Source organism: Denticeps clupeoides, chromosome 8 (assembly GCF_900700375.1).
Source record: "Denticeps clupeoides chromosome 8, fDenClu1.1, whole genome shotgun sequence".
NCBI classification, from domain to species: domain Eukaryota; kingdom Metazoa; phylum Chordata; class Actinopteri; order Clupeiformes; family Denticipitidae; genus Denticeps; species Denticeps clupeoides.
The window spans coordinates 2,708,322-2,731,079 of record NC_041714.1 but is presented as its reverse complement, the minus strand read 5'-3'; the positions used below and the strand labels follow the sequence as shown (position 1 = coordinate 2,731,079).

At 41.8% G+C, this 22,758-nt stretch overlaps 2 protein-coding genes across 4 annotated transcripts in view; one reads left to right on the top strand and one right to left on the bottom strand.

Moving 5' to 3' along the window:
* The window catches only part of cul9 (cullin 9), a 28,993-nt gene extending 12,952 nt beyond the window's left edge, over positions 1 to 16,041 (bottom strand). For 2 of the 3 annotated variants that reach the window (XM_028989236.1, XM_028989237.1), the window contains exons 1-20: positions 15,823 to 16,041; positions 14,321 to 14,983; positions 9,113 to 9,267; positions 7,504 to 8,085; positions 7,046 to 7,187; positions 6,744 to 6,934; positions 5,789 to 6,191; positions 5,350 to 5,539; positions 4,962 to 5,163; positions 4,659 to 4,849; positions 4,247 to 4,443; positions 3,670 to 3,901; positions 3,242 to 3,347; positions 2,910 to 3,137; positions 2,689 to 2,779; positions 2,193 to 2,364; positions 1,791 to 1,926; positions 1,620 to 1,715; positions 1,206 to 1,381; positions 949 to 1,082 (exon numbers count right to left, since the gene is read on the bottom strand). In XM_028989236.1, the coding sequence (XP_028845069.1) occupies positions 949 to 1,082; positions 1,206 to 1,381; positions 1,620 to 1,715; positions 1,791 to 1,926; positions 2,193 to 2,364; positions 2,689 to 2,779; positions 2,910 to 3,137; positions 3,242 to 3,347; positions 3,670 to 3,901; positions 4,247 to 4,443; positions 4,659 to 4,849; positions 4,962 to 5,163; positions 5,350 to 5,539; positions 5,789 to 6,191; positions 6,744 to 6,934; positions 7,046 to 7,187; positions 7,504 to 8,085; positions 9,113 to 9,267; positions 14,321 to 14,978 (4,282 nt within the window). In that variant the 5' untranslated portion in view covers positions 14,979 to 14,983; positions 15,823 to 16,041. The remainder of the gene's footprint in view (positions 1 to 948; positions 1,083 to 1,205; positions 1,382 to 1,619; positions 1,716 to 1,790; positions 1,927 to 2,192; positions 2,365 to 2,688; positions 2,780 to 2,909; positions 3,138 to 3,241; positions 3,348 to 3,669; positions 3,902 to 4,246; positions 4,444 to 4,658; positions 4,850 to 4,961; positions 5,164 to 5,349; positions 5,540 to 5,788; positions 6,192 to 6,743; positions 6,935 to 7,045; positions 7,188 to 7,503; positions 8,086 to 9,112; positions 9,268 to 14,320; positions 14,984 to 15,822) is intronic. The other variant, XM_028989238.1, reaches the window with a different exon arrangement.
* Positions 16,042 to 17,636: 1,595 nt separating this feature from the next.
* syndig1 (synapse differentiation inducing 1) overlaps positions 17,637 to 22,758 on the top strand; it is a 31,350-nt gene continuing 26,228 nt past the window's right edge. The window contains exon 1 of the mRNA XM_028989290.1: positions 17,637 to 18,069. The gene's annotated coding sequence lies outside the window, so the exon portion shown is untranslated. The remainder of the gene's footprint in view (positions 18,070 to 22,758) is intronic.

Genomic DNA, 22,758 nt, shown 5'->3' with positions numbered 1-22,758 from the left:
GCGGTCACAATCACCTGACGACGGTGGCTGAGATTTGCAAATAAAATTAACAATTTATCAAAAAACATTTTAATACAATTTACAATATGTGGAAAAATTTATCCAATCACCAAAACAAATTTACCATCAGCGAATGATATGGAAAGGACAGGTGCCATAGACGAAAAGTTTTCTGATGCACTGAAGTTTCTGAAGTTCAACCCGTGCACCATGACCACAGATTAAGGGCAGTTTGAAGGGTTGTTTCATTTGATTTAGAATAGATAAATACATAAATGTAGGAACATACTTTCCTCTCCTCACTATTCCTGATACAGTAATATCAGAAAAATATTTAATGCTTAAGGAGAACTCCCACTCTCAGAACATGTCCGCTAGCAAGTGCAGAATTTAGCAGTCTAGCTCCGTAGGTGGTTCTGGTAATTTACATTTACATTTATGGCATTTATCAGACGCTCTTATCCAGAGCGACTTACAATCAGTAGTTACAGGGACAGTCCCCCTGGAGCAACTTAGGGTTAAGTGTCTTGCTCAGGGACACAATGGTAGTAAGTGGGATTTGAACCTGTGACTCTGTAGTCTTCTGGTTCATAGGCAAGTGTGTTACCCACTAGGCTACTACCATCCCAATTCCGATCTCACACACAAAAACACATCTTACACATTTAGTCTAATTATTTATAGGGTACCACAACATAGATTTATTGGATGTGTGGTATTTTTAAGACCTTTAACTCTGGAATTAAGGCTTACTAGTCATTTTTAATGATATTTATATTTTAATGATGTTAAATATTTTAATATTTGAAAATACATTTAAGACTTTTTAAGGATCTGCGGAAACCCTGTAGTGCATAGTGGTGCACTTGGTGCAAGTTAGTTCTAAAGCAATCTCTTTTATGTGCGATGGAGCAATGTAAATCATAATTTCCCCGACATGGTTCTCACCCGAGACAGTTATGCTCTGTACAATGGGTGTAATGAGGGCTTCCCAGCAGGTGCGGCCGAGTGCCTCTGCTGCTTCCACGTCAGGTAAGAAACGGTCCGCAAACATCTGCTCGTGTCTCAGAGCACTGTTCAGTCTGGGTGGGTAAAATGGCATGAGGGTTAGACAATAACACTTGTCAAAAATACTAGATTCAAAAAGCATGCATGGCATCCACCACTAAACTATCCTAACAGGAGTTAAAGATAAAAGGCCTCACTTGTTAAAGAGCTGCAGCAGTTGGGCCTTGTCCTTCAGGATCTCCTGGCACCAGGTGTGGGCCTTAGTTGTGTAGAAGAGGTAGGTACGACAGCACAGCTGCTCCTTAAACACTGGCCAGAAGGTGGGCTTAGGGCCGAGCACTTCAAAACCATGGACCCTCGTATCAATGCCACCCTGATTTGCAAAACAATCCTGTTAGATGTACAGACTAATACATGCAAATAATCTACTTTTCATAATCCTGATCACATATTTCTCTAAACTATAAAATTACACTTAAATTAGCATTAAATTGGTGAAGATCTATAGACATTATTTGATTATGAACATTAAATGAATCTTTGTCAACAATCTTTTTGTGATACAATGCCCAATTTGGTTATAAAACAGAATACAGAGCATTCGGCCTGACCTGCTGACACCGTTTAATTCTGATCTGGATGATTGACCAGAAGCGAGTCATGTTCTCCAGTAGAACAACACGACTAGCTGACGGAGCCACATTCACCTGTAAGTACAACAATACAATCAATGATTCATGTAACATTACATGTCAGGAGCAATGCTTCACATATATTCTTACAGTGTTAAGTTCTGTATTGATGCTTGTGGGATCATCTCCACCCAGCACAACAATTCGAGCTGGCATATAGCTTGAGTCTTCACTGGCAACAAGCACAGCTAACTGCCTGTAAATGGATGAATATTTGCACAAATGTCTACAGAAAGCAAAACAAAAAAAAACTTACAAACAAATAAATAAAGTAAAAAAAGATCCATTCTTTTATGGAATATATATATAAAATACACACACACACACACACACACACACACACACACACACACACACACACACACACACACACACACACACACACACACACACACACACACAATAAAATCATGGATATCCTGAAACAAATTAACCTAAACCCTGAACCCAATTAAAGCACTTAAATAAGTCCCAGGTGAAATGACAACATACCTAATAACCACCCCCTTGTGCATGAAGATGTTGATAAAATGGGAACCTGTGCAACCGTTTGACTCCCAGAATGTTTTGGGATTCTTATCAGTAAGTTTGTTGGCTCGGTGGTGGTTGGAAGAGACTTCCACCTTTTCCCAGCATTTATCTTCTTTCAGCTCCACACTAGACCCTAAAGCATACAAGAAAAATATTCAAAACATAAAACAGAAAAATGTCCCCCAAAACGTATGTAGGTGAGGATGGGGTAATAACTCTAATAACAAAAAAAACCAAAAAACAAACAGCATTGCAATGGTAGTGGTACACATATTTGTATTGGTACATTAGATTTTTATTTTTTTTTTTCAAATATCAAGATAACTTTTCTAACAATATTGCTTGTATTATATATTATTAAATAGAAATATTTAATATGGTGAACACAAACAGAAAAAAAGTCATGACCATACTGGCTGTGTATATAATAAGCCATAAAAATAAAAAAAATACATACCTTGGCACAGATTCCTCAAAAAAACATCAAAGAAAGGGATATTAATGGGCTGGTGGCTACGTCGGTGTTCTTCGATTTGACCCAAGACCATCTAAAATGAGAAAGTTTAACAAACGTCAAATTCCACATGTACTGAAGTCTTTAAACTAGTCCTGAATTTCTTAAACAGCCCAGAGTGGCTGTTCTTCATCTCTCATGTCATCTGTTACCCTCTACTCTACCTGAATGCATCCTGCCAGCACGCTGGTGGTCATCTTCTTGTAGAGGCTAGCGTACTTCTCACAGTCACTGATGAGGTCCCTCAGCTCAGTTACCATCAGCAGGTTGGTGCTGTGCTTGTCCAAGGCCTTCACTAAGGCTTCTTTAGTACCCAGGCGGCACATGACCACTGCATAGTCCTTATTTAGGGATGCCAGCCGATACAGGAAGCGGATGAACTGCTGTACCACCTGATGAAGGGTGGAAGAGGGGGCGAGATAAGGATCATAAGTTGTATGAAAAACTAAGAAAGAAAAAGAAAAAAAAAGAAAAAGTGTAGGGGATAACTACACACATCTCTGTCACTGATGAAGGCCGTCATAGAAGACAAACAGGGTTCAATGCTTTCGTGCCAAGGGAGCGAGTCTTCCTGGTAGTTGTCCAAGAATTTATTCAAAATTCTGAAAGAAAATAAACTGTTAGTGAACACTGGCATGTAAGATTCAAATGAACACAAAAATATTCATGATATAAAAGAAAACCAGCATCTAACAGCCATGTTCTAAGTTCTCAAGATGCTCTCAGAACATCTATTTGTACTCTACTTGGATGCCTTACATATTAATGCAGGAAAAAAAAAAAAAAAAAAAAAGGGGGGCAGGACCAGTAACATGTTATTGTTGAGCACATTTCCAGGGGGGGGGCAAGTTACAGCTATAGGCACTGGGTTGGGTATTAGACTATAATGTGTGCGTCAGTTTACACACTGCAATAGCTCCTCACCGGAGGATGGAGAGCTGCACGGCTCGGTCCACTCGGTGTTGGTCCAAAAGACGCACCAGGTCCTGGAATGTGTCCCTGTTGCGCGTCACTTCATTCTTCTCCTCCTCCAGCTGCGACGAGTCATCACACAGCAACTGCTCCAGCGTCTGGATCACCTCCTTGGTTGCAGTAATCTCCTTCAGGCTCACCTGAAGCATCTTTAGCTCCTTAAACTCCAGCTCTTCCCTAGATTCTGCAGGCAAAAGGATTTATTCGCCACTAATATTGCACAGTGACTTTGTTTTTTCCACACAAAAGCACATTGATTAATTTTGAATTGTTCAAAATCTATTTTGAAAGTGAAAACTAGAAGCAAGTAAACAAGACACTTCACAGTTTAATGGTATTAACTCATTTACATTAAGTAAAAAAGAGCTGATTATATGGTGATGTCCCCATCAGCTTAAAGTATTAAATGTCAATACAATCATTTAGTGTCCTGATACTAAGAAATTAAAGCCATTTAATACAACATTTAATGTATTTTAGCAAAAATGGAAAATTCCTTTTATAAAACGGAGAGACCCTGAAGCCTTACCTTTTCGCTCCAGTTTGTGGACCATGGAGATGTGGTTGAGGGCTATGATGGCCAGAGTGGCTTCAGAACGCAGGCAAGTAAGGCACTTTCTCAACACAGTGGTGACCCCACAAGCCACCAGTTGCTCAGCCAGGCTTTTATGGCTGGCAACAAGCATGATTATAACCATCAAACCATTACAAACGGACAGTGTGCTCCTGGGGAATCAAATAAGGTACAGAATTAACACATCAAAAAGAAGACAATCCCCTACTTTCCCAGGTGTCTATTTACATATACCATGGAATAACTTTACAATATTACTAGTCCCTTGCAAATATACCAGGGTGAAGCATGCTGAAAAAGAACATGATTACACGTTATGTGTCTAATAACCCTCGGAAGGGAACGTATGGTCATGCTTTAAACATACTTTGGTATGTTCAGCAGCAGTTCAACAGCTGCAGGAATGGCAGCCAGCAGTCCTTTGGAGCCTTCTGGAGTAGCAGAACCAATGCTGGCAAATATCTCTAGCATCATCTGCGTGCCTGACTCAGACAGAGGTACACAGCTTCCGACACTGCGAGGGTCATGTTTACTGGCACCAGTGATGACCTTTAGGGACTGGAGGGAGGAGAGAGTGTTGTTCAGATCACATATTTGCAAGGAAGAGTCCTAGACATCCAAGATATTAGTCATTTACAGAAAGATGCTATGCTGGTAGCACATGACGTACCGCAAGGGCAATCTGCTGCACCTGGGTGCAGGTGGGGTACTCCTGCATGCATGACAGAATGGCTTTGATGCCCCCTTCGGTGGCAAAGGAGACCCTCAACTCATATTTCAGCATAAGTGTGCGGGTGAGGCGCATCGCCATAATTGCATTCTCTTTAGGCTGTGATCCAATCATCTCCACCAGCATCTTCAAAACTTTATCCCTTAGAGAAGAAAAAACATACATGAGTTTGGCAGTACATGCCATAAGAAAGTCAACATACTAGCACACAACAGACAAGCACACATTTGGAAATTAAGGCCAAAAATCGACACATAGTCAGCGGAAATCTATGGTGAATTACAATGTATAAGAAAATTTCAAGTAAAAAGGTTTTCAGAAACCTCACCAGACAGTCTGGGCTGAGTCGGATCGCACTGTGCTTTTTTCTTGTGGCACTTCCTCCTCCAGGAGTTTGTAAATGAACTTCATCCCAGCCAGCTGCAATCCTATATCAGAGCTGCTCTTCTTCATGATATCCACCACCTCGCCCAACTTCTCCAGAGTCTTCTTACCCTGCAGCTTTGGATTGCTGAAGACTGGATTCAGGGAGGAAAAACAGATTTAAACAAACAAAAAAAAGTCAACCCACTCATTAATTAACCATCATATATTAGCATATTCAGTGATGTTCACTGGACAGTGATTCAGTGATGACACTGGACAGACAACAACGTGTTAAAGAAGCACATAAATCGATTCAGTACAGTGCCAGTTTACTGTCACATGAATTTGGAAAAGAACTAAGACGTTCTTCCAAACGTCATTATTATTTTTAATAAACACACCTTTCATTTTCTCCTCTAGGTCATCAGGATACTTTGTTTCATCCTCATTGGGCAGCTCAGTCTCAGTGTCACTCCCAGATCTGGTCACATCTGTCTGGATGTCTTTCTTTAGCTTCTTGGACACAAAGCCTATTGCTGAGGTGGAAGGGCAAGAAGGTGGAACAGCAGATGAAGAGTGCACACACCCGTCTCCCAGTCCACTAGAGCTGAGAGGGCCATCAGCCAGGGGGTCCACATCATATAACCCAATCACGCGCAGGTAGTGTTTGGCAAATGCATGCGAGCAGAGCAGGTCATCCAGACAGGAAGCCTGAAGTGTCTGTTTCAGGTAGTGTAGAATTTTCCAGGCCACCTCACTGGAGATGGATAGCTGGATCAGAGTTGCATCATCCAGATCTGTCATCTAATAAATAAACAAACAAACAAACATAGAAAGAAATTCATAAATCATCATCTAAGTTGTTATACACATTTGAACAACAGTACACTTCAAATATTACAAATGTATAGGTGAGATTTTAAATGAAAACTATCATTTGCCCAAGACTCGTAGTGTCATGGATAATTTATCATCTGAACAACGGATTATGACTAAATGATTTAAAACCAAAATTAATATTGCAAGGCCTCAACATGTGCCACACATCAGGCTCCCCTCTACTGGAGACAATTACATTTACAGCATTTATCAGACGCCCTTATCCAGAGGGACTTACAATCAGTAGTTACTGGGACAGTCCCCCCTAGAGACACTCAAGTGTCTTGCTCAGGGACACAATGGTAGTAAGAGGGTGTTTTAACCTGTGACTTTGTAGTCATCTAATTGCTACTACCATAGACTGCATTTAAACACACAGCACAGCAAATAATAAATATTACTAACATTTATATAATATACACAGCCATGTCTCGTGTGTGGATGTTGTGTTTCAGTGAACATGTTTGTCACCCTGACCTGTTCATCGAGGGTCTGCCGCAAGATGTTGTTAACCTCCTGTTGCTGCTTTGGTTCCAGTTTCTTGATGAAGAACAGCACTTCCCACCATTCTGCCCGGCTCAGGCTACCTCCCTCATCCTCCCGCCCGTCCATCAAGTAAGGCAACGAATACAGCCCCCCAGGAGGCTTAGAGAAGAAGGTCTGACTCACTGCCACAAACAAACACAATTATAATCAATAAAATAGTGTTTACACCAAGAAGGTGTAACAGAAAGCTACAAGAATTCCACATTTATATGTAGACCTTAACACAGATTCACCTGTTGTGAGTTTAAGCGTCTCAGTCAGAGAGGAAGCCTTCTCTTGGGTGTCTTTCTCTGCCTGCCCACTGCTGCCTGTACCAATGATCTCAATCATGTGCCAGTGGACCCAGTATGTCCTGGAGATGGAGTTCCAGTACACCTGATGGTTAAAAAGAAAATATATAAAAAGAAACACCCAAACAGACATTCAACAAGGAGTCTCTGTGTTAAAATGCACAGCAGCCAACAAGACCTGACAAGGTTTAGGGTTTTGAGTCAGGTAGGGTATGTCATATCTCTAATTACATCTTTATATGGTGAGTGTGTATTTTTATTTTGATTCTGCTGATACTACATATAAGGTAAAGTTAATATTTTAATTTGACCTACGCTGATTTTCTCTATAGACAACTGGGAATAATGAGAAGAGAAAGAGAGCTGCTACAGAGTGAGGCAGAGGTGAGATGATCAGGTACCTGTACAGGCGGCGAGCCATCATTACTGTAGCGAAACTCTCCCTCATCATCACAGTTGACCTCCTCGTAATCCTCCAGCATCCTGACCTGCATCCCACTCTTCAGAGTGTCCTGCAGGTACTCCACGTAAGCAGAGCGCGAGCTGTAGTCTTTAGGTGACTTGAAGCCGTTGGCCGTCTTCTTCTTGGGCGGCATGGAGACAGCTGCCATGGCGGAGGCAGCAGCAACCTGAGATGCAGATAGGCGTGGCTGGAAAATGGAGCGAATGCCACGCTGCTGGCTGCAATCTTCAACCTCTTCCCCTCCAGACAACAGCGGGAGACCCGGCGGCTGGCGGTTGCGGTCCCAGCCCATGACGCGGACCAACTCGGAGATGAGGTTGGCCATGGCCATGGTGAACTCAAATTCCCTCTGCACTCGGGACTGCTCCGACTGCTGCCCGCTTCCACAGAGGGAGGAAGATGGGCTGGCAGCATCCAATCGCTCAGAGCTGGACTCAACCCCTGCAGTGTTTAGCTTGTCCATCAGAGAAGTCACACACAGGTAGCGTTTCACCAGAGAGAACAGCAACTTCCCTGGAATCTTCAGCAGAAGAAGAACAATCAGAACAAGGAATATTATACCAAAATAAAGAAATAATTTAGAAAATCAATAAAAAGTTTAAATATTTGACATTGATCAATATTTTAGTAGATCTTCAGGTAGTGTTGTTTTGGAACATTTCTGATTTGACTGAAATGAGGCAAGATGAAACATGAATGCTGGTCATGTGACCATAACTATAACAAAATAGATCATGTAACACTGTTTACAAATTCAAATAAGTTTAAATGTAGAGCGTCTTCTTTGTCATGTCAAAAATTGTGGAGAAAGTTTTTTTTTTTTTTTTTAGTTAATTAATCAGATTTTCAGAAAAGAATGGACTCAATGAGCCCTTCTGGGACGCCAGATACAGCACTGAAACTGCTCTCTTAAAGGTTTTTAAATGACTTTTAGCAAACGGCTGTTTTGGCAGTTTTTGTATTCCTTCTGCTTTTAGGTTAAATTGCTGCTTTTGAAACTGACTATCACAGTCTTTTTATTTCTAGACTGGAAAACTGGTATTAAGAAAACATGGTATAGCTTTTCATTGTTATATGGGTGACTTAAAAGACAAGCTGCCAAAAACAAATATCTTCAGGCACAAGACCTGATCATCAGGATCTGTTCAACTCATGTAAAACAGTAAAATCATCATCAAATATTGTTAAATGAACTGAGTTGACGAAATTGAACAAAATAATAAAAACAATGTACATGAACAAATGAAAGCAAATAAGAAACTTACTTTATAGCACTGAGCTTCTCCCATGTATGAATGTATGTATATGTGTGTGTATATATATACACACATCAGAATAGTAAATAGTATTATAACAGTAATTTTAAAGAAGAAGTTGACAGGTCAACAATGTTCATATCTGCGGCCCAGTATTTTGACGTATGTGTGAAAATATTGATTACACTCATTGTACATGCACCTGTAAAAAATACTATGCAAAAACTATTCTGCTTTATATTATCATTTGGGACCGTATAATAAATCAATAACTCAAGGCAGATTGTTTACCTGTGGGAGGTGAATCCCTTCAAAAGATATTCCATGCTCCTCGGAGGAGGTGGTCTCAGCAAACAGCTCCAAGAGGGTGAAGCGATTATCAAAATCCATGTGCTGCTCAATGCCATCCTGCTGACTGAGGGACAGTAGCACATAGGCTCGACTACCTAGAAGGGAAAAAGAAGGTTTTAACCTTAACAAAATAATTACACACAGCGACTTTTAACCAGTCAGGTTCAGAGGGATTATTTAGTCATGGGTTCAAGCATTTCAAAAACATCACCTGCAACAACACAAAAATCTATAGAGTATTGCCAAAGACCAGGTAGCACACAGGTTAAAAAGGCAGGTTAAATATCAAACACCATTTGACTTAAAAGCAATATCACAGATTGCAGCAATGAACCTAATCATTACAATGAAGGATAAAATGAATATGCTAAATCAGCATTGTTCTAGATAACAAGCAATGCAAATATTCAATAAACATTAACAGCATGAAAACGCAAGGTAGCCATGGCTAAGAGAAGTGAAAATGTTTCTTTGTAATTGTGCCAGTATTTTGTTAGTCTGTTGATTCACGTTTTGAGACATTCTGTTCCAGTCGGAAGGCAGATAGTCAGTTTTTCCTGAAACACAAACTCAGGATGGGGCAACAGTAGCACAAAGGCAGCGCAGAGACAAAAATATTCACGACTTCTTTAAACAACAAGTTAGCCACAACTCCGATAGAGCCAAGATAATATCTTCTGTATGCTCAGTCTGAGGAATTTATAGAGTATGAACATTCCATATTAAAATGAATCATCCCAGAAGTATCTAGACACACACACAGTCTTTCACCCTCTCTTCAAGATCCCTTGCTGCAAGCAGGGTTTTCCGACGTGGAACCGCATTTAGGGATTCAATAAAAACGTATATAAATTGTAGAGCGGAGGTAGAGGACAGATACATCTGCGCGAAAATATGCAAAAGCAACATGGCACGGCACGGCACGGGAGCACCACGGCAATGATCCAGCACCTGAAACGCAAACATGTTGAGAGTGTTTGAGGAGGAAGAAGGGAGTTCAGCAGCAGGGTAATTCGCTACGGAATCCTACTTTTGTTCCGTTTTGAAGTGAGGAACGTAATGTCCCTGGTGCTGGTGTTTAACTCGCAGCGGAGGAGAACTAGACGGGGACTTACAGCGCCACCTACAGGTGTGGAGGGGGCATGACACAGCGTTCGCACAGTCTGCGTCTCCGCGTGGACGACTTGCCTATTGTGTCCATGAGCAAGACACTTAATCCTAAGTTGCTCCAGGGGGACTGTCCCTGTAACTACTGATTGTAAGTCGCTCTGGATAAGGGCGTCTGATAAATGCTGTAAATGTAAATGTTTACCCGTCATCCAGCTATAGTTACTTTGCATTAAAAGACTAAAGACGTGTTTTTATTCACTAGCCTTTTTTGGACCGTTCATTTTTCAATCTGTTGTCATGTATAGCTACACTGCAAAAAAAGCTTTTCTTACATAGTAATTTTGTCTCGTTTCCAGTCCAAATAAATCAAGATTACTAGACAAGAAAAATGGCATGAGAAAATTAAGTGATGCTTAAAACTTCTGTTTGAGATTATATATCATTAAGATTAGTTTTCCCATTGGCAGATAATTTTGCTTGTTTTAAATAAACAATCACTTAATTTTGAGATGTTTTATCAGAAAACATTTTTTCTGATTTAAGATTTTTTAGAGATTTGGATTGAAATCAGGACAAAACTACTAAGTTAGAAAAGCCTTTTTGCAGTGTGTGTGTATCAGTGTGAGAGTTTGTGAGTGTGTGCGTCTGCGAGTGTGTGCATCTGCAGTGTAGTGTAGAGAACAAGTTCTGACATTCAAACAAATCCTGTTAAATTTTCTGATTTGTATTGTTCTTTATTTTTTTTATAAATGATTTATCGTTCTGGCAGCTCAGGTGGCACTTTATTTAAAAAAAAAAAAAAGTCTATATTTGGCAGATGTAAAGCATACATGTGTATGTTTTTTGTGTTAGTCCATTTTTATTTTATTATTATTATAACAGCTCAAGGAGCAACATGTTTGTGCACTTTCTAAAGATTTTGGTTGTTTTTGAATAAAGGGTTGGAAATGAATGCTTTTCTTGTTTGTTTTTTTATCCGATTCTACGATTAATCAAAGAAATAATTGACAGATTAATCAATTATTAAAAATAATCGTTAGTTGCAGGCCTAATAAATTGACTGAATTTAATTGAATTATTGTCCATCCTAAACAAGAAAAGTAAATCCGAACAACCTTTCAGAAAAGAGCCAAAGATCAATCAAAAAGGACAGTGGGAGAGACAATTTCCCATGGATCACTTCCAAATGTATGACCACTACACATAACAACTCTGTTACACACTCAGTAACCCACTGAGACAAACATGGCAAGCCGCTCCCCAAACTCATTTTCACTCTCCCATCACTGGAGATACAAAGACGTCCTCATCTCAACAACTCATGCAGTCTTGATTCATGCAGATCCCACCGAAGGATTCAGTTTCCCTCCTCCTCTTAAAGGCGCTTGCTAAGAGACCATTGGGGAAAAATAACTGATTGATACCACCTATACCAGTTTTATGAGATGGCGTACGAGTATGAAGACAAAATTTGATCTGTCATGTACACAGTCACACACGGTATGATATGCAGTGAAATGCTTGTGCGACTGCAGTTGACCTCAATATTACAAATATTCCAAATTTATGTTTTTATATGTAACGAGTAGATATTTGTAGTTAAATATTTGCGGTGGCATGAAGATGTGCAAATGAAATGAATCCGAAAGCTCCCTGCTTATGTCACCAGCCATCTCCAAAGTAACATCTCCTGAAATATCTACTCTACTACTATAAATATTCATGAACACTTTTAGGAGTGTCTTAATACCGGCTAAATCAGAGTGACTCAAGGAAACAGTGAAGGATCCACAGGACTGGCCAGAACGAAGACTCGTAGCTTAATGAAAGTGCGGAGCAGCACTGCAGATCAGACTGCATTATTCATGCAGGTAAGGTTAACAGATTACATGAGAACTACCTACACAAGCCTGCAGACAGGAAGCGATATTAGGTAAAGAACAGATATTAACTGATCACTGCAATAAGAAGTGTTTTTTGCATTTATTAGAATTTGAATTATTTGATTGAAGAGCTACCACACCTCATACTAGAGTCTTCCATTTCAACGTTAATTGAAAACGCATCATCGGAGAGCGCATTTACCACCCGAACCAGAGTAAAATGTTAGAAATTAAACACTGAAAAAGCACAGTGCATCTACAAAACACATTACATACAGCGATAAATGTACTGGGCCGGTGTTCCCTCTCCCCGCTGCAGCAACCAGATCATCAGGCCAAGATGATAATCAAGTTCAAGCCCTTAAAACACATGCACTTTTAATTTACATATTTTTATTTCATTTATCTTGTTTCAATTTCAGCACAGTGAAACACTTTAAGCACCAGCACATTTTCAATCTTGTACGTCTGCTTAGGGTGGTAGTAGCCTAGTGGGTAACACACTTGCCTATGACCCAGGTTCAAATCCCACTTACTACCATCGTGTCCATGACGTCAAACTTTTGGTGTAAAAGGTCAGCCACAGAAGCGCAACCAGTGCAAAATGCAGTCAAAATGTAACTACAAAATGCAGTCAAGACCTGATCATTTCCTCAATGAACAATCCCAGAGCTAGTGGGAATTTGCAACAACGTCAACTGTTCCACTCTCGTTGGTGACGACTCACCATCAGCGACATCTCAGACAGCATGAGCACAACTGACCAAAAGTGCAACATGATTCTTTCATGTAGTCACTTCAACATACAGTCAGCATCAATAAAGCTACTGCTAGATGGTTCTGTGGCTTGCTTTCTGAAATAGAACTACATTTTTACAACACATTTTATTCAACAGACATCAACTGAGTACAAATCATAAATTTACATAATGGAAAATGCAAAGCAAATAAAAAAAAAAAAAGAGCATGTGGAACAATAACCAGCCTAGCAGGCCCAACCACACATCAGCGCCACACAAACCACACAACAGAGCAAAACGACATGCTCTTCATGAATCATGAAACATTTACAGCAGCACTTTTTTGGTGATATTACAAAAACAATAAAATAATTAGACAGAACAGAGGTCCAGGGTTCTTACACAATTTTAGAAAATCATTTCCATGACTTTTCAATTTTCAACTTTTCATCCGTTTGCTGAAATTTACCAAAATATTGTTAAGCTAAATTTATGACAACCCTGAAAAGGGTTCGTGTGCAGCCTGAGTAATTTCTCATTATACATACTTCATTATTCACTCATGTGTCAGTCAGATTTCAATTACTTTTCCATAACTTTAAATTTTCATGGTCTGGAAAATTCTCTTTTTTTTTTAGGATTCCTGAGGTCTCGAAAACAGAGCGAAAAGTGCAATAACCAATCAATAACCAGCACCACTGATGCAATAACCAGTCAATAACCAGCAAGTTAACAGATTTAAGAACAAGTTACTATGATCAGCACACTTGAAATGGTATTCCTGCCCTGTTAGGTGTTAGATGCACCATCATTTCAACAACTTCGCATTTGACAGCAGTTTTATAGGTTCACTTTTTTTTTTATAGATAATACTGACTTGTAAATGAATAGCAATCTGATTAACAAAGTTTGAAACACAATTCTACAAGAAAGGTAACTTGCTGAAAAAGTGCTGGTGCTTAACATGCTGAAATTAGATTAGATTTCCTTTAATCTTTCGGACCAGGGATAATCATGTTAAATGTATAAAAGACTTGATACGCATGCTAAAGTCACGTTGGCCAACATCCGCCGCCACAATAACGTCGGCTTCGGCCTTTTAAAAAGCTGTACTTGATGCGCATTTGTCTGTATATTGTCTGTCTGTATATTGTTTGAGAATATGTGCGTTGAGGCCTGCCGGCGTGCAGATGCGGGACGTGGGGACAGGGGCACTTTTATGGAAGAAGCTATGGAAAAAAAACTACGATACAATTGTATATACAATTTGTTACTTGGAGGCAAAAACAGGCGACTTTACCATTAAATATGTTTTCCCCCCAAGAATATTTTTGTCATTTTAGTTTTATATCTTGGTGTAAAACACTCCTGTCCCTCTTTCTACTGCTGTAAAATTCAAAAACAAACCCCATTACCTGCATCATGAGACGCCAGGGCTCGAAGCATCTTGCCGGCGCTGCGACGAGTTTGGCGCTCCTCGTTACACAGCAGCTCCATGAGCAGGTCCAGGGCACCGGTCTCCTTAAACACACCCACCAGGGAGCCAATGCTGGCATAGGCACTCAGCACATGAATAATGTGGGTGAGGCTGATGGCAAAGTCGCTGTTCTTGGCCATTTGCTTGCGCGCCCGTCGTACCAGGTTCTTCACATCCTCCTTCATGTCAGAGAGCTCCACCTCGTCAAAGGTGACATCTGAAGGGAACTGTCCACTTGGATGCTCTTCTTCCTGTGTAAGCGGCCTCTGAGCGTCGGCCTTGCGTTTTCCCAGCAGCGTGGGGCAGTTCGCGTAGACATCCTCAGCGGACATCCACATCAAAATGTTCTCCGTTTTGTTCTCGCCCGATCCAGAATTTCCTGACACGCCCCCCCCAGAGCTGCCAACACCGCCGCCCACCTCCCCGCCGCTGCCGCCCATGCTGCCGCCATCATCCACGGCCAGCAGGCTCCAGCGGATCAGGTACTCGGTTTGGCCGTCGTGGGTCCGCCGCTGGCGAATGAGCTCCTCTGGGTAAGCCTGCTGCTTCGGGCCCAGCTGGACAAGCAAACTGCCATTGCGGCGTTCGCCCACCATAGTCACTAAAAAGATTCAGAAACAGGGGCATAATGAGAAATCCATAATGTTACCAAACCCAGAGCCGTGGAGGCAGGGACCTTCAGCGCTGCGGTCCAAAACCACTCATGGCAATCCTTAAATATAATTCATCAAAAATATTCTCACCAACACACACACACGAAAGTAGTTAAAAGCAGTCGACAGTGGGGTGGGGATATATGGAAGCAATTTATTACATAATAAAGTGTTTGTTTGCTAACTACAAATCCCAGAAACGTTGCTGACGGTCGTCAGGCGTGGACCGCGTCAAATATAACACACTGCAAAGTGTACGGCTTCTAACCTTCAGCAGTGATGGGAAATTAATAACCTTTACAGACTTCTATAGAAAATGGAGCTGCGAAGTTCACTCTGGTTACAATTGGGTATAGAAACAATGATTTCCATCCGTCCGTCGCCATAAGACTTCGAGACGTCAGACTCGGGATGTCAACTTATCGCCCGAAAAACCTGATCCATATATCACAGGCTGTCTTTTTAGACCCGGACCTGTCTGTCGTCCCTCGCTGGTCTAAATAAACTCGCTCGTCACCTATTATCTGCTTTCATTGGGTTTTACTAACTACGGCGGCTAACTAACCACTTAGCCGAATTAGCCCACAGACGCCACGCTGTCGTTAGCGGGGGTCTCCGGCGTCCCCGACTAGCTGAAGTGTCACGACCGAAAGCAAAAACGTCTCTCCGCCGCGCGGCTACAACGCCGAGTTTAAGTCACGTTCGGCTAGTTTCCAGCTAGCAACCAGACGTGAGCAGATGACGGGGCCTAAACGCGCCCAAAACCATGGAGGGAGGTTCCAGTTACCGCCAGTGTCGCGGAGCTTCGCCTCTGTCGCGGTCCCTCTCCCGGGTCGTTGGAGTTTGCGCCTCCGTGACAGAGTGTCGTTTCCCAGCCTGGAAGCGTTTGCTTAGCCCGGCCGTCTGGCAGTAAGTAGTTGGATCCCTCGCTGTGACAGGTAGCGTCTGGCCGCGTTCCCCTTCTTCTTCTTCTTCTTCTCCACACACTGTGGCGCCGGCGTGCGGCGGTTCTGCGCCATGCCGCCCCCTAGTGAGTCTGGCGAGTTATCGACACGGTACAAATGTACCAAAGTGACCGACTACATGATGCAGTACAAAACCATCAGCGTTCACAAAACAGGCTTATGTCTCAATGCTTAGAGACATTGACCTGCCAAAAATAGGTGCGCAAATAGGTATAATATTTCGATATGTGAATTACTGCAGAGATTAATATGTTTCAGACGTTCTAGGTTAAGAGAAATTGACCCTATTCCGGAGTAATGGGCATTTCTCTGAGGAACAGAAAGGTCTGGGTTCTTCAATATTATGCAATCAAGTAGCAGAAATGTCAATAATACCTAATTTTTACGTTCGGATTGGTCACCCAACCTAAACCCCATTGAGAATTTTGCTGAATCTTAAAGAAAACTTTATGAAGCGGTTCCCAGTAAAAATGTATTCAACTCTAGACTGAAATAAATGCTTAATGGACAGGTTGAATAAGCAGAGCAATAGCAGAGCTGTACATACTGGAATACTGAAATCCATACAACATAAAATTGTTGTTCTCTGTTTCTTCCGGGCACGTCTGTGACAAGGAGGGGATTTGCCCAAACAGCCTTACCACCTAGATTGTTGCAAGTCCAGACTGAATCACAATGCATTAGTGATGGTTTGGGCTGCAGTGAAGGCCCTAGGCATGCTGCTTGTTTTCAATGGCTTGAAAATTCTGGATGCACCATACAAACAATGTACCCTGAAAGTGGTGTATACAGATGGTAATGCACCATAACAGATAGAAAGACACACAGAGTGAATTGAGGAATATGAAAGTGAATATGAAAACTCCCCACAGCCTCCACAGATCTGAATATTTTAAGTCACTTTGCGGTGTTCTGGAGAAGTCAGTATCCTGTACCTGTCACTCCCAAGATGATTTGATATAGTATTGGCTGCATACAGAAGCTGTACACCATACTGTTAGATGACTGTGGTGTAGCTAGTCGATCCCTAATTTCTGCTGTAATCTATCATGTTGAAAGGTTTCTGGTTCATTAAAAGACCCATTAAGCACAGCACAAGTGTTTCTGCTTATTGTGTATGAGGCTTGTTCACGGCCAATTCCAAACCACCCAATTTGGAGTGCTGAGAGCCAATAATAATACAAAATAATTTCAAGGAATATTTTACTGCCAGTTTAATCAGCAAAGAATGACTAAAAGAATCTTTATTCTCTTGTTCTATTGAATGTATTGATGTATTCTATAACAGGAAAGGAAACCAAATCATGCTTTATGCTGAGCTGGCTATAGTACTTGATACCATGGTAATAGTGAAAGTACAAAGAGCTTTTGTGCTTCCTATTTTCATATTCATGGTCACTGGCTTATTGATAGGAAGAAGCACCAGGAAATTGAAAAAGTAATGTAAATGACTGATTGTAACTTTATTCAGAGTTAATTTAGCCTGTTTTTAAACGCCAACTTCACTCTCGAGCAGGCCCAGAAACGCGCTTGCAGTGAGCGGCCACACGGGGGCAGTATTGTGTAAAGCCTCCAGCCCGGACCGGGGTTCACTAAACCCCAACTTCATTATTACCGCCGAAATTCAACGTGCAAGAAACGTGCAACGTGTCGCCAGCTTTTTTAAAATTAATTTAAAAACTGCTATACACCCCCAGTGAGTGGTGCACGTCGGTACTAGATAAGGGGCGTCATGAGAGGAGGAGATGATTACGATTCGAGGATCCACACGATTTTACATTCTTTAGGACCTAGGGGATGACCCGCTCACCATACACACGATACACGCCACCATACGCACCCCGTGCGAGGGAGCCGTGCACAGCCTGCGTGGGTTCCTCACCTCTCTCCTGCCGTGACGGGGATCGTACAAACGCGGGGAAATGAAGCGCATGCCGACGTCACGTGTTGCCGTATGAACATGCAGCCTGGGAGACGCGCGGAGCGCCGGAGAGCCGGGCTCCGGACGGGGGAGACCCGCGGCTTCTACTGATGCGCCTCCGCCGCATAGCGCCTGTTCACCTTGGAAGGTAGGTGCCAGTCACGGACTCGATCGCGGCCACATGCCGTCAGCGCGTCAGTAGAAGGTTCGCGTTTGTATTTCTGCTGTTGGAATCGAGCCCCCCCACCTCCCACGATGCAGGGATGCAGGGATGATGCTGATGCTGATGCTGATGCTGCGGGCTGTTTAAGTTTCTGTACGACCCCCCCGCCACACTGCTGGCGTGGAATAAAAATGTGCTCCAGGACGCTCCACGCTGAGGAAAAAGGACGAGGAGGTCATATAAACGGCAGTGGGTGACAAAAACGACACAAAATAACACGAAGATGAAATCGAGACATAACCTCAAATAGCTGAAAACATGATGGTGTTAAAAGGACAAACTAATGTTGCAGGCAGCGCCTTCCAAAGTTCCGGTGTGCAATAACTGAAAGCTGCGTCCCCAAAAGATTCCCGATGGACTCGGCGTATGTGGAGAGGTGCCCTGAAGGGGGTTAAAAGGTCATCAGTCCACTTAGTGCCTGGTGAAGTAAAGGGCCGTTTCCAGTCGGGTCAACGTAGTCAAAAACTGGAGGAAACGCGTACGCTGCTGTTCATTTTTCGTGCATTTTCGTTTCGCCACTGAAACGTGTCAACGTTAAGTCATTCCAGTGACACGCAAGATAAGCAACGAGCCATCTTACGACTACTGGAAATGTCAGTCTGCTGACTGTGTGTGTAATGAAGTCTACCGTCATCTGCAAAACCCACCATTCAATAATGCATGAAGATCATTTGCAGGAACATTGCAGTGAACCACTAAAGTGCTCATTTGTTCCAACCCATGCAATTCATTTGCTTTAATTAATTCACTTGACTGTTTTTTTCCCCCCCGATTACATGGTTAGTCACCCCCAGCACAACATTGGGATAAAGTTCAAGTTCAGTAAAGAAATGGTGGCAGCATATATTTGGCTCACATTCAAAATTATATTATATTTCTAGCTGTTTTTATGGCTATTTTAATATTAGTGTGAGCATGTGTGAACTGCATTTTTTATTGCCTTTGGTATTGGCAGTTCAGCTTAACACCTTCCTGTTTAGAGAATACAAACTAACTTGTAACTTTCTTATAGTCTGACTTATGCAAGGAAAAACTACAACCGAGTGAATAAAACGATTGTATTCATGGTTGGGGTCCTAGTGAACTGATTACTGCATCGATGGTAACATGGAAGCAACTTGTAAGTCGCTCTGGATAAGGGCGTCCACCAAATGCTTAAATGTAAATGTAAAACTACCAGTTCATGTGGAATATCAATAAATGTCCATACTGACAGATGGTGTCTGTTGCAGAAGGGCCTATTCTCTCAAAAACAAAAGCTGTCAAAGCATTCATATTAAATAAAAATGTGAGTAGTTCAGTGTATCTAGTCAGTCTGGTAGCAGCTTATGGGCCCACTGCTGTTCACGCGCATGCTGAGGTGTCATATACTTCCCAGACAACGGGCCGTTTCTTATCCTGCAACCTGTGCAGAGACTGAGCAGAAGAACGGCTGCACACTCCGGGCTGAGTGGGCTGAGGCCAAGAGTGGTCTGCAGACAGACTGTCTGCTGGAGACAGCGGCCAGGAGCCAACAGGTGTGTTTGGTAAATGCGACAGACAGACAGGCTTAAGGCAGAGAGCCTAATGATGAAGAGAATTACGTTAATTTAACTGAGACAGATGAAAATAACACAGAGCACATCATGTTATAGCTTGATCAGAGCGGGTAAAGAAAGGGACCCGTAATCAGAAGGTTGCCGGTTCCCGAGCCGCTCAGCACTGCTCCCCGGGCGCCTGTAATCACCAATGGTGATGGTTAAAAGCAGAGGACATATTTCATTGTCACCGTGTGCTGTGCTGTGTTTCACGCTGACAACCACTTCGTAGTTTCAGTTAAGAACATGGGAACAAACAGTGCGGACAGGGTAGTTGAAAGAAAAAGGTGAAAGTGAAGTGATTGTCATTGTGATACACAGCACAGCACACGGTGACACAACAAAATGTGTCCTCTGCTTTTAACCATCACCCTTTGTGAGCAGTGGGCAGCCATGACACCCGGTGAGCAGTGTGTGGGGACGGTGCTTTGCCAGCAACCTTCTGATTACGGGTGTGAGTGGTTTGTGAATGGTGTGTGTGCTGCTGGTGGGCTGCTGCCCCGCCCTGGTTGGGTGTCTGCTCTGCACCCAGTCTCCTGGGATGGGCTCTGAAAGCCACGATTATATATAGAATTCAGCAGATAAGGTGCATTTAAGTGAACAAATGCAACCAACCAGCAGAAGTGACATGGTGAAAGTGGTGATTTCAAATTTTTCATCTGCCAAGAGAAAACACAGCATGATAGCTGGAAACTCACAAAACAAGAGTAAGACACATCAAACATTTGTCAAAGCATGACAATCACGCTGCCTGTAAACCCCAAGCACCTGTGTGCCACTTGGTGGGCCAGGTGCACCATGGCAACACATGATGTCCAACGAGCACACCGTGAACACCAACCAAACATTGCAAACAATGTTCTTAATTAAGTTTGTTGTCTAGTTACAATATTTAATTTGTCATTTTAGGCTATGAAGTTTATGTTTTTTGCATGTTTTGACTCATTTGTCAAAAAATTGATTCTCAGATACTAATTTATACTCAAATTTTGTATAGTTTTTGATATAAATTAATACTGGTATACATTCTTAAATGGCAGTTTTGAATCTGCCAGTTCACAGAGATTGCCGGCAGACTACAACAATTTTCAGCAGGCATTGCAGCGGGAAGCCCCTCCCCTGGCTATATCACATGTATATCAATTGTATACAATTGAGTTTACAATTGGGAGTAAAGTTGTTCAGACGTAATATGAATATTTTAAGTGCCACTGTCAAGCAATACTGTTGAAGTAAGTTATCTATAAGAATGCGCTTTGCATTGTATGCACTTCTGTGGTATGAGAAGCAAGGAGTGCTTTTTTGGTGTGAAAATTATATTTTTATATTATAATAATATTTTTTATTATACTTAATATTTCATTTTATTTTATTCATTTATTTATTCATGTATGTAGTGGGTGTGTATTAGTGGTGCAACGGATCACTTTTTTTTTTCAATATACGTGCACCACATAGGTTGAATCCAAATTACACACACACCAAGCCAACATAACAATAATTAGTAACTACTGAATAGTCAAATTGCAAACACAAACAGGAACTTCAAAACTCAAAGCCACACACATATACACGTACATAGGCATCAACATAGGTATGCATATGTACTTTGCCATCAAAATACCACACCCATAAGAAATCCATAGCAAATGACTTAAAATAGATCTAAATAAATAAATAAAGTTATGGATATTAGCAATTTGACACCTTCTGCGCCCAGCCCACAACTGGCCCATGCCCTTGTCTACAGCTACAACAAAATGAAGTAAAGGACAACCCATTGGCAACTCCAGAAATGGAGTCCAAATGCTACGGAATTTGCCAGACGACCTAAACCTGGAATACCTCAGTTTTTCCAGTGGTAACAAAGAGAGGATTTCTCTGACCCAACGCAAGAAGGGGTCAGAGTTGCAGAATAAGTCTCCTGGCCAGCAGTGAGGCAAACGCTATAGCCTAGGCCTGATATGGGGTTACTTGTGTGATATGGCACCCCAAATACTGCAGTAATGAGGGTCTTGCTGTATGGATTTGCCGCAGATATATGAGAGGACCTCAAAAATCTGCGACCAGAACATGTGACCCACTGTGGCTGGACCCTGATGGCATCTAAGGCAGTTGGGATCAATGTTTGGATGAATGGCAGCTATCCGGTCCCTGGAAAAGTGTAGCCGATGGAGAAATTTAAACTGTATTATGCAGTGCCTGAGGCAGAAAGAAGAGTAAATACGGTAAATACGGAATTGCCCTGGTGAAATGGATCTCGACCTATCCTATCTAACAGGTGTGGGAATGGGTAAAGTTCTTTGGCAAAACTGGGGGCCTGGAGATGTGACTGATGGACATTGCTGTTTTTTTTGGAGCATCTCAAATGAGACAAAGGTATTGTTCTGAAATAAATCCTTAAAAAAGATAATACCCCCACGGTATATGAACCTCAATTTTTTTCTAAATTATTGGCTGACATTTCCTCATTCTCATGCTCTCGTATACTCTTGGGAGGTGATTTTAACTGCGTTCTAGAACCATCCATAGATCTTTCCCCTCCAAAAGGAGTTAGGCAAAGGAAAAGTCTTAGGCTCTCAGAATTTTGCAAGGATCTGGAATTGTTTGATGTTTGGAGGTTAACTCATATGAGTGAAAAAGATTATACTTTTTATTCTCAGCCCCATCAAACATTCTCACGCATCGACTTATTCCTAATATCGCAAGAGTTATTGGATAGAACAGGGGATTGCTCCATCGGGATTAGGACTCTGTCTGACCACTCTCCAATTGCAGTGACTGTCTGTCCTCCATATAGAGATCCATATTGTAGACAGTGGCGACTTAACCCCTCATTATTGAGCTGTCCTAAGTTTCTGCAGCTTCTCAAACAACAATGGAATTTCTTTATTGAAATTAATAAATCTCCTGAAGTCACTCCGTCAGTCTTATGGGAGTCGGCAAAAGCTTACTTAAGAGGTGTAATTATATCTTACACCTCAGCCAAAAAGAAAGCGGCAATGAAAAATATAGTAGAACTTGAAAAAAAAATTAT